General features: G+C 38.7%; 1 protein-coding gene across 5 annotated transcripts in view; it reads right to left on the reverse strand.

The window, feature by feature from the left end:
• Nucleotides 1-8621: 8621 nt before the first annotated feature.
• Nucleotides 8622-12080, reverse strand: part of IQUB (IQ motif and ubiquitin domain containing) — a 135942-nt gene continuing 132483 nt past the window's right edge. For all 5 annotated transcript variants that reach the window (XM_051848912.2, XM_070071265.1, XM_008258260.4 and 2 more), the window contains one exon: nt 8622-9093. In XM_051848912.2, coding sequence (XP_051704872.2) covers nt 8911-9093 — 183 coding nt within the window. In that variant the 3' untranslated portion in view covers nt 8622-8910. The remainder of the gene's footprint in view (nt 9094-12080) is intronic.

Here is a 12080-nt window from a genome sequence, read left to right on the forward strand (position 1 = left end):
AGAGCCCAAATGTTCATATCCCTGCCACCCATGTGTGAGACCCAGATGAATTCTGGCTTTGATCTAGCCCAGCACTGGACACTGAGGTCACTTGGGGAATGAACCAACTGATGAAAGATCTCTCTCTCTCTCTCTTAATCTCGCCATCTCTCTCATCTCTTATTCTCTCTCTTTCTCTGTAACTCTTTCAAATAAATAAATCTTTTGAAAATTCCATTTAAGTTGTCAGAGAGAACTCTCTATGGGGTCCTACGTGTCAGTGGATGGATAAATGGGAAAGTGGGAAAAGAATGGCATATACTATGGGAATCTAAACTCACTACTTCATGCAGTTTACAAGTAACTTCCTTGTATGTGTGAAATATATATGTGTATATATATCCATATTTATAATTATTCACATTTTTCACTTAGAAATGGAACAATTTCGTGCTTAGCCAGCTTTGTGATTAGGTTAACTTGACATAAAATGCACTTTTTTGTGTGCATTTTGAGGACCACTGTTATTTAATGAATCGTAATTATATGTTCAACTTCTACCATGACCAAAAAGAAGTCAGGAGAACATTTTTTGACAGAAAAAAAAACAAAGACTTACTCCAACAGCCTAGGTGTCTATGTTGTTATTCTTTAAGAGGGCTTGTCACAGGATACATGTAGCATTTATGTCTTCTACAGACATTTCCAATGCCATCAAATTTTCTGAGACCATTGGCCCAAATGGAAGGAAAGCCTATATGGCTGAAATACCTTATTGAATCAAAACTAAGAGAGTTAAGGTTCACTCATAAATAGGAGAGAAAAGAATATCCAAATGTGATATATGTTGTCTCCAGAATCTAAGAAGTCAATTCATAACTGTGCCTCCTTCACTCTTTCAAACAAAGTATGACAAATGGCTTCTAACTTTAGAGAAGAAATTTGAACACTCCCTGTTGTATCAGTCAATATTCAGGCAGCAGACAAAACATCACCATAATATGAAAAGGAAAATTTTAATATAAAGAATTCTTGACTAATAACAAGGGATTATCTATTACCAATAGATACAAGAATAGAACAGTAGATGTAGGGAGCAATCAAAAGGTGGTGGCAGACATTGGCAAGGTTGACATTTAGAGCATATTGAAGATTGAATAGATATGGCAGAGAAGTTTGCTGTGGTGACACAAGCCGGAATTGACAAATAGGAAACTGCCTATCTGGTTACTGGCAAAATTTACAGGAAAGCCAACTGATGGGATGTTGACAAGACTCACTGCAGAATGAATGCCACCACCGTGTGTTTTAGTCATTATCAGAGGTGCTGGAAACGTGCTGGATAGTATACAACCCTGTGTGTTCTGCTTATTGTCCCCCGCACTTTATGTCTTGCACTCACTTATATGTACAGGCAGTAAGTAGCATATGAGAACCAGGAAAATAATCCCCTCAAGACATTGCCCCTTCAGTGGCCTCCACTTACAATACTTAACATGGTCCCAACTGGAAAAGAAGGAATATTTATAGTGTCTAGTTTCAGTGTCACAATTAGAGCAAAGAAAGATGGATTTAGTGCTGAGAAGCAGTAAAATGACAACTGACTCTGTGGACCCCTTTTGCTTCTTAGCTCCTACTGAAACTTTCAACCCATCTTTGCATGTTCTATACTTTCATCTAATAAGATAAGCTACCCTTTGTATGAATGATGACTTTCTTGCCATTTCTCCAAAATTAGGAAATTCATGTTCCAACAGTTATTGAATCTATCATTGGCTATACAATTTACTTTTCAAATTCAGTCACAATATGACTGAATTCCATTATCTAAATAATAAATTATAAATTTAATCTTCAAAAACATTTATATAAAATAGTAATGGGAAGAAGAAAAGAGAAAAAGAAAATGATTAACATATCCCAATACATACACATAACAAAGACAAAATATATAAGCCTTCCTTTCTATAACTGGTTACAAGGCTTCAGATATATGTTTCTTCCTTATTTCACATCCCATTCCATTCTTCCTTTGTTCTCAGCCAACCCCAGCTGGTCACCATTCTTTACTTGGTGGTGAGACTAAAATCCTCATTCCTGAAGGGTCTCAGTTCTCAATTCCTTGCCTTACTTAGATTCAGAAGTTTTCTAATAAACTTTGATATACAGCAAAAAGTACTAAAAGTGCCCCTGGGCTCCATACACAGTTCTATATTTGCACCACCACCATTTTCTTTCAGCAGTGTGACAGGATCCTGAACTCTCACAAGAATAATCTCTTACCCTTGGGCATAAAGATATCTTACTAAAATATGAAGGGTGCCTGCTACTTTAGGTTTACCCAGTTCAATTTACAAATATTGTACATGTAATGGGTCAATATTTTGGCAAGATATCCAGAAACCAAGGTGTCTCTGGGATCAGGAAGAAAAGTTGACAGAGATCAAGGGTAAAGGAGTGAAGAGTTACTATTGTTTATGCCTCCTGAAAGATAAACACATATATTTCTGCTAATGGGAATTGAAAACACTTAATAGGTCAATAGGTTTATACCAAGTAGTGGAGATGTGTAAGCTTGCTTCAATAAAGATGTCACAAATTGCAACAGGTTAAGCCACCGCCTGCCATGCTGCCATCTTTATTCCATCAGTAGATGCAAGATCTTTCTATTTTTTTTCTCTCTCTCTCTCTGCAACTCTGCCTTTCAAATAAACAAAACAAATCTGTTTTTTTTTTCAAAGAATAGGGGCTGCCATTATGGAGTAAGATAGAAAACTGCTGTATGTAACACTGGCATCCCATATAGGCACCAGTTCATGTTCCAGTTGCTCCACTTCCAATTCTACTGCCCACCAATGGCCTGGGAAAAGCAGTGGAAGATGGTCCAAGTGCTTAGTCTCCTGGTTTCTGGCTTTGGTCTGGCTCAGCCCTGGCCACTGTGGTCACGGGGGAAGTGAACCAGCAGATGGAAGTCTCTCTCTCTCTGTTTCTCCCTCTCTCTGTAACTGCACCTTTTGAATAAATAAATAAGAGATACTACAACTGTAGCCACAATTTGATGTGGTTTGCAATTGATGGCTGATAATCCACAGATTTTTAGACTTAAATAGGATTTACACAAGCCTAAAATGTGGTCAAATGGGAAGATGATGGGAATCATCACATTTCTAGTATCTGCTATCATTCCTTCATGGATATAGTATTGTTTCTTGTTTACTCCTCCTGTGGGAGAAGAGATTGGAATAGTATCAGAGGTTTTCATTTGGCCTTTCCAGCTCTATTAATAAAAACCTTCACACTTGGCTCAGGAAGCTTATGTAATGCTGCCAATTACTAAGTATATGTATTTCCCCTCTTGATATTATTTGACTGGGGGAAATGAGCATAGTAAGGGTCTACAGTTGCAATGCAGCCATTACTGGATTTATGCCAAGAATCAAACTGTAATTATCGTAGACTCCACTCTGACCATAGGGTTGCATTGTTTTGAACATCATTTCGGAGACAGTGACTAAGAACCCCTAGAATGTCTGGATCTTTTCCCTAACTGGTTAATGACATGGGTTCCACTAGTAAGAGGCCTTGGAGGAGCACTCACAGTAAACCCATGTGTGGAAGGGTTATTCATTAAAAAAGTCAACTTCCAGGGCAGGAGCTGTAGTGCAGTAGGCTAGGCTTCCGCCTGTAGAGCCAGCAGCCCATATGGGCACAGCTTTGTGCCCTGGCTGCTCCTTTTCTAATCCAGCTCTCTGCTATGGCCTGGGAAAGCAGTGGAAGATGGTCCAAGTGTTTGGGCCCCTGCACCTGCATGGAAAACCTGGAGGAAGCTCCTGGCTTCAGACCAGTCCAGCTCTGGCCATTGGGGTCATTTGGGAAGATGCCCAGAAAATGGAAGATCTTTCTCTTTGTCTCTCCCTCTGTCTATCCGTAACTACCTCTCAAATAAATAAATAAAATCAAAAAAAAAAAAAAAAAAACACCTCAACTTCCTCCTCCATTTAGGCTTTGTGTCTGTGAAGTGGTTTAGGTCTCAGAACTCTGTGAAAAAACTTGATTCCTCTCCACAGCACCTTAAGTTCATGTTACAGATAGAATCTGTTGGCTAATATAAGTTAATTAAAACAATAATGGGCTGCTTTAATGGTTTGAGTGGCGGCCCATATACATATGTGTCCATGTCATATCTTCACTCTAGGAATATGATCTTATTCTAGACAAAGGGTCTTTGTATATGTAGCTAAACTAAAGATCTTGAGATAAGAACACACCAGATTAGCCAGATGAGCACTAAATTTAATGACAAGTGTCCTTAGAAGAAAAGAGATAGGCATCTGAGGAGGAGAAGGTAGCATGACCACAGAGGCAGAGATCAGTTGGGGCAAGGCAGCCAAAGAAGCCAAGGAATGCTGAAAGTCATGAGAAGCTAGAAGAGGATTTTCCCATGATTCAGAAGCAGTGCAGCTCTGCCAACATCTGAATTTTAGATTTCTGCTTCTAGTTTTATGAGAACATGTGTTTCTGTTATGTAAGTCACACAGTTTGTGGCAATTTGTTATGATAGCCCCACAAAATTAATACAGCTGTCCATTCCATTCCTGTGGTTCTGATTATCAATAAACTATTGTTTTAAGCCTCTGCAGGGTCAAACCACACTGCCCTTCAGTGCTTTATTAAAAGATTTTTATCTTTTTTTTTTTTTTTTTTTTTTGACAGGCAGAGTGGACAGTGAGAGAGAGAGACAGAGAGAAAGGTCTTCCTTTGCCGCTGGTTCACCCTCCAATGGCCGCCGCTGCAGCCGGCGCACCGCGCTGATCCTGGCAGGAGCCAGGAGCCAGGTGCTTTTCCTGGTCTCCCATGGGGTGCAGGGCCCAAGCACCTGGGCCATCCTCCACTGCACTCCCTGGCCATAGCAGAGAGCTGGCCTGGAAGAGGGGCAACCGGGACAGAATCCGGCGCCCCAACCGGGACTAGAACCCGGTGTGCCGGCGCCGCAAGGTGGAGGATTAGCCTATTGAGCCACGGCGCCGGCTCAAGATTTTTATCTTGATAAGAACACTTGAGATCTACTCTCAACCTATTTTAAGTGTACCGTATCATATTATTATCTGCAGGCCCAGCACTATATAGCAGAAAAATGGAACTCATTCATCTTGTATAAATTTTATACCCACTGATTAGCAAAAGTGAAGCATCTTAAAACTAGCTACAAAAGAAAGATGTCATCATCCACAAGCTAAAGGAAGAAAACAAAAGAATAGTGCCAGAATTCACAGAAAGTTGTAGTGTAGGAGGAATGATCACCCAGTGTAGCCACTGATAACAGAGCAAACAGCAGTTGAAACAACCTACCTGAATAAATATTCTAACCTCTTTCTTTCAGCTCTCAAATTTCCTTGTCACTCCTCTCAACTCTACTCCACAAGGCTTCCATGCTTATGAATTAATGCTAGAGTCAGCATTAATGCATCAATGAGAGAATCTTTAAACAATTTAAATCTTTTATTTGCTTGTCCCTGGCTATTTCCCCCTTGCTGTCCGACTATTCAGCCCTCCATATTGTCTTCACTCATTATTCTCTGAGGGGTTCTCCTGAATCTTCTGGTGAAAATGTGGTCATTTTCATTCCAGTATAAACCTGCATTTGTCTTTATTAAATTGTTGATGGTTTATTATTGATTAGTCTCATCTGTAATTTGTTGCTTAGAAAGTTTCCAAAACTTTTTCTTTGCCTTATTGCATTCGGATCTGGCTGAAGAGCCCATGAGAGTATTTTAGGCATGGAAAGCCAAGACACTCTGGCAAAAAAAAAAAAAAAAAAAAAAAAAAAAAAAAAAAGACGTAAATGAAAGATCTCTGCAAGTGAGATCCCAGTGGAAAGAACGGGCCATCAAAGAAGGAGGTAACTTTCTCTGAAGGGAGGAGAGAACTTCCACTTTGACTAAGACCCTGTCGGAATAAGATCGAAGTCAGCGAACTCAAAAGGCTTCCATAGCCTTGGCAACTCATGACTAGAGCCTAGGGAGATTATTGACGCCATAAACAAGAGTGTCAAATTGTTAAGTTAACAACAGGAGTCATTGTGTACTTACTTCTCATGTGGGATCTGTCTTTAATGTGTTGTCCAATGTGAAGTAATGCTATAATTAGTACTAAAACAGTATTTTACACTTTGTGTTTCTGTGTGGGTACAAACTGATGAAATCTTTACTTAATATATACTAAATCGATCTTCTGTATATAAAGATAATTGAAAATGAATCGATGTGAATGGAATGGGAGAGGGAGCGGGATATGGGAGGGGTGTGAGTGGGAGGGAAGTTATGGGGGAGAAAGCCATTGTAATCCATAAACTGTACTTTGGAAATTTATATTTACTAAATAAAAGTTAAAAAAATTTTGCTTTGTCTATGAAACCTTGAAAATAGAAGCTTCAGTGTACTTTCCTTCTTGATGTTTGGTTCCTTAAGAACAACTGTCACATATTATGCTTTTGTTAATACAGAAAAACTGTAGACATCTTGGAAAATATGCGGCTAAAATGTTGTCAAATATTTATAGAGAGCAAATACTTAGATTAGATATCTCAAAAACGTTGAGACAACATTCTCATAACTGCTGAATGGAATTAACAGAAAAATTCTATACTTATATGGCATTCAAATATATATGTAACGTTATAATTTTATAGATATATATATATATTTGCCATTTAAATATAATATATAATTATATATAAAATTGCATTGGATGTGTTACTGAAATATTGCTATTTGAGTTATTTTCACTTATTGGGGGGAGGTCAGCATACTTTCTATGCAGCCCTCCAGCTCTTCTCTTCCCTTTATTTACCCTGCTTATTGCCATGAAGCCATTTGTATTATGTCATCTGATTCCTACAGTTCCAGTTTCCCATATGGGACCTGCCAATGGGAAACCTAAGCAGGAGAATAGAAGTGCAAAATCAGGTCTTGGTTTCACTGCTTCATGAGATCTCATAGGACTGGCTGTTCCTTGATAACTGGTAACTGAGCTCCTCAATCATCTTTGTGACATTCTTTTTCTGGTTCTAAGACTTCTCCCTCCCCAAGTTCATTTAAGATTAAGGGTAGAGTCTGTCTGATAGAGGCCCATGTTCCTCAATCATTGCTTTAGCTGTCCATACCTTATAAAAGTATCTTTTATAAATAAACTCTCCTTGAATTATGATACTTTGAGTGTCCCATCTATTTTTTGTCAAGACTGATACAACATTGCTCATCATTGTAGGTCTCTGACATATACAACAGCTGAGTTACTTCAAAAAGTTCATGAAAAATAAAGTTATAAGATAAATTTACTGCAGTGCAAAAATATCTTAAAATCCATGTATATATGGCTGGTGCCACGGCTCACTAGGCTAATCCTCCGCCTTGTGGCACCGGCACACCGGGTTCTAGTCCCGGTCGGGGCACCAGATTCTGTCCCGGTTGCCCCCCTTCCAGGCCAGCTCTCTGCTGTGGCCAGGGAATGCAGTGGAGGATGGCCCAAGTACTTGGGCCCTGCACCCCATGGGAGACCAGGAGAAGCACCTGGCTCCTGCCTTCGGATCAGCGCGGTGCGCCAGCCGCAGCGTGCCGGCCGCGGCGGCCATTGGAGAGTGAACCAATGGCAAAGGAAGACCTTTCTCTCTGTCTCTCTCTCTCACTGTCCACTCTGCCTGTCAAAAAAACCAACCAAACAAACAAACAAAATCCATGTATATGAGAAGTCTTCAAAAAGATTATGGAAAAATGCATACTATGAAAAATGTATGAATTTCAAAAACAATTTTTCACAGAAATATACATTTTAAATTCCATTTTCCATTAACTTTTTGAAGTTCCGTTGTGTGGTCAAAATTTATTGGAAGAGGCAGTTATTATAGTTTATTTAACTCATTCATTCTTCCTACACTGTTTTATTATTGGCGTTTCACTAAATTGCATCATATGGGAGTTGCTAACTACAGAAAACTTGTTTGGAGCAGAAAAATGGTACTTAACAAAAATGCAAATTTTTGTTTGGTGATTTTTTTTTTTTGACAGGCAGAGTTAGACAGTGAGAGAGACAGTGAGAGAGAGAGAGAGAGAGAGACCGAGAAAGGTCTTTCTTCCATTGGTTCACTCCCCAAATGGCTGCTACGGCCAGAGCGCTGTGCCGATGTGAAGCCAGGAGCCAGGTGCTTCTTCCTGGTCTCCCATGCGGGTGCAGGCACCCAAGCATTTGGGCCATCCTCCACTGCTTTCCTGGGCCACAGCAGAGTGCTGGACTGGAAGAGGAGCAACCGGGACTAGAACCCCGCGCCCATATGGGATGCCAGCGCCACAGGCAGAGGATTAGCCAAGTGAGCCATGGCGCTGGCCCGTTTGGTGATTCTTTTATTGGGATTCTGAGAAGGATGGAAGGTGAAAGTAGAGAATAAAAGGCAAAGATTCAATTATTAATACTGAAGTATTAAATCTCTTATCCTACTTACAAAAATTTTTTAAAAAAGAGGATTCTGCAACGTTTTCTCTCACCCACGTACTAACTACTCTCCTATAACTTTATTTTATCTAAAGTAGATTACACTTTGATTAAAAATTAAGATTATGTTTAGCTGTTGCATTTTAACTACAATATACTTGAATGTTACTAAAAATTTAATGTGAAAATATGTAATAATACAATGTTCTCTTTACTTTTAAATATGAATTTTAGGAACAAAGTTGCATTCCAGTTTAACACTAATTGCCTAACAACAAAACATTTACACACTGTTACTTCCTCTTCATACAAACTTACAATATTTTGAAAAACAAATAATTAAAATAGATAAAAAGATAAAATTCCATTTTCATATTGTATGATCTCTATATTACTGTATTTGCAATGGGCAAAAATGCTGATCATCAGACAAATATTCATGGTCTTCTAAAGATAAGGCCTTTGGATTTCTATAATCTTGGGTGCAGTATCTGGATGATATCTCTTTCTGATCTCATCTATTTCAGCATCATCAAGAATAAACGCAGCAAGTGCTGGAATCTGAGAAAAATAGTTCTTAGCCAGGATATGTTTGTGTTTGATCATGTGAATGAACAAGGGTCCATATCCCTGAAAAGAAAAAAAAAAAAAGATCAAGTTCTATTGAATATATCACAGATTGTGCTAGGTATCTAAGTTTTACAGATACATTTTGTCAGATCTCAGTGTCTCTGCTTATTAGTTCTTTCTGACCAGAATACATTTTGTTCTCACTTTCTCTATTGTCTTTCAAAGTCAAGCTCTTAGGAAGTTTTAGCTGGAAACCCTTCCCTGACTCCCCTTTTAATCCTATACCAATGTTAATTACTCCTTTTTTTTTTTTTTTTTTTTTTTTTTGACAGGCAGAGTGGACAGTGAGAGAGAGAGACAGAAAGGAAGGTCTTCCTTTGCCATTGGTTCACCCTCCAATGGCCGCCACGGCCGGCACGCTGCAGCCAGTGCACCGCGCTGATCCGAAGGCAGGAGCCAGGTGCTTCTCCTGGTCTCCCATGCGGGTGCAGGGCCCAAGTACTTGGGCCATCCTCCACTGCCTTCCCGGGCCACAGCAGAGAGCTGGCCTGGAAGGGAGGCAACCGGGACAGAATCCGGCGCCCCGACCGAGACTAGAACCCGGTGTGCCGGCACCGCAAGGCGGAGGATTAGCCTATTGAGCCACAGTGCCGGCCGCTAATTACTCCTAATAGTCATTGTCCTTTTCATGTGTATTTACAGGCTTGATTTTGTATAGCTGTGATGTACCCAGCTTTCCTAACCTTTATTCTGGCTAGGAGTGGCCACGTGACAAGTTTCTGGTGTGTGTGTGTGTGTGTGTGTGTGTATTCACATGCACAAGAAAGCTTTTTAAAAGGTTTTTTTTTTAAGAGCAGGAAGATTCAAGTAGGAAGCACCTTTAGCCTTCAAAGATATAAGGCAGGGAAGGAAGCACCTATCTTATCACCAAGAGTCCACAAACATTAGAGTGAAAGCCAAAGGTTAAACACAGCTGAAGGAAAAGTTAGAGGCCTGAGTTTCTGAGAGCACTGTGGGGGCTGCCATATAGCCACAAACTGCCAACCTCTGGAATTATTTCATAAACCACATTTGACTAAATCATTATAAATTGCCTATTGTGTATTTGCAATTGAACTCAAATGCAGCTGAAACAATGAAAACATGTTTTTTTAAATATTCTTCATTTCCCCCAGACACTTACAACATGTATTTGACACATTCAAAAGTAATTTCTTATTAAATTAATAAATACAACCTATTCTCCTTCTTAATCTTAACTGGCCCTCTTTTCAGTCATAAATACCACCTTCCTAAAATTTATTTTCTGAGAGTAAGACATTCCCTCACTAAAGATTAGAAAGTGCTAAGTTGGAGTATCCTGGTTTATTTTGAATTTTCATCTTTACAAGAAAATTTACTACACGGTAATATTCACCCTTTACATTAATTTAGCTTTGTCCCACTACTACTTAGTCCATATTTCATTCAAGGAAGATGAACACACTTCTGTTAAGGCATATTAATTTTTATATTACAGAATCTTATAGGTTTTCAAAGTGGCTTTAAAGAAAAAAGCTAAAAATAATCTATTAAAGTGAAATAAATATGGTACATGCATTAAAAGGAAAACTAAGTAACTACTAAAGAATAATGCAATATGGAAAGATCTAATATCTTCTGTTAAGTAAAGCAAATAAATCAACTTGCAAAACAATGTAATATGAAATCAGTGCTACAAAGTAGAAACACCTGCATACATATAAACAATCTTCTAGAATGACTTTAATAAATTGTGCATGACAAACATCTGTTATCCCTGGAATATGAAGATAGGGATAGAAGGATATGTGGAGATTTTTATTTTCTGTATTATATGATTTTATTCTATTAAGAATTTTTTAAATCAATAATCCATTGCTTTTGTTACAATTGAAAATAAAATGCACTGGGATGAGCATTTAGCCAAGCAGTTAAGATGCCTACATCCCATATCCAAGTAGCTGGGTTTGATACTTGGCTCTGCTTCCTGATCACTTTCTTGATAATTCAGACCCTGGGAAGCATTGGTGATGCCTCAAGTAACTAGGTTCCTTCCACTTTCCCCACACACACCTGGATTGAGTTTAGGCTGCCAGCTTTGGCCCAGCCCATTACAGGCCATTAGAAGTGTCTGAGGAGGGAATCAGCAATGGGAGCACCTCTCCCTGGGCGTGCGTGCGTGTGTGTGTGTGTGTGTGTCTAAAATAGTTTCTTAATTAAAAAATAAAATGCACCAAAAATTTTAAAGTACTTTCATATATGCAGTCATTGCCTAAACTGATTCAATCCAAGCACTATACCAAGAGGTTTAAACAACGGTCTGTTTAATCCTCCAAGTTTCTGTGTTATGAGAAATCATTATCTCCTTTTCAAAGATGAGAAAACTGGAGCATTGAGACATTAACAAACTTGCCCAATTTCCCCATCATAAGTGAAAGAGAGTATTCAAGGCTAGGGCTCCTTTTATTCCCTTTACTGATTCCATATTTTAAAATAATCCCTCTAAAAATTTATGAAGCAAACAAATCAAGTCGTAATGTCCTGCAGGTGGTTAATGACAGAGACATGGAAGAACTGAGTCAAGATGGCAGATTTTGAGTCCATGACTGTTCCTATTCTTCCAATGTGCACTCTGTAAGAGGTGGATCTGTCTTAAGATTCCCAGAGCAGAAATCCGTTCTCATGGCCTTCCTATACACTGCATCATGATTAAGGAAGTCAGATTACTTTAAGTATTTTTGAGTATTTTTTGTATTTGAGTATTTTAATTACTTTTTACTCACTGAGAAAGTATGTATCTCTGTGTACTGAGCAAATTCTAAAACTGTTTTAACCTCTTGGAAAATATACACTATTTTTTAACTAGACTGAATATTAATACGTAAAAGGTTAGACCAGCCCCAGACCATAAGAATGGCAAATGTTTTTTGAGTTCGTCTGGTTGAGAACTTAGATCCATTTAAGACAGAAGTTCTGAAATTAGAAATGCATGTGAATAGAACATTTAATTTGATACTGAAGTAATT

This window comes from Oryctolagus cuniculus, chromosome 3 (assembly GCF_964237555.1).
Source record: "Oryctolagus cuniculus chromosome 3, mOryCun1.1, whole genome shotgun sequence".
NCBI classification, from domain to species: domain Eukaryota; kingdom Metazoa; phylum Chordata; class Mammalia; order Lagomorpha; family Leporidae; genus Oryctolagus; species Oryctolagus cuniculus.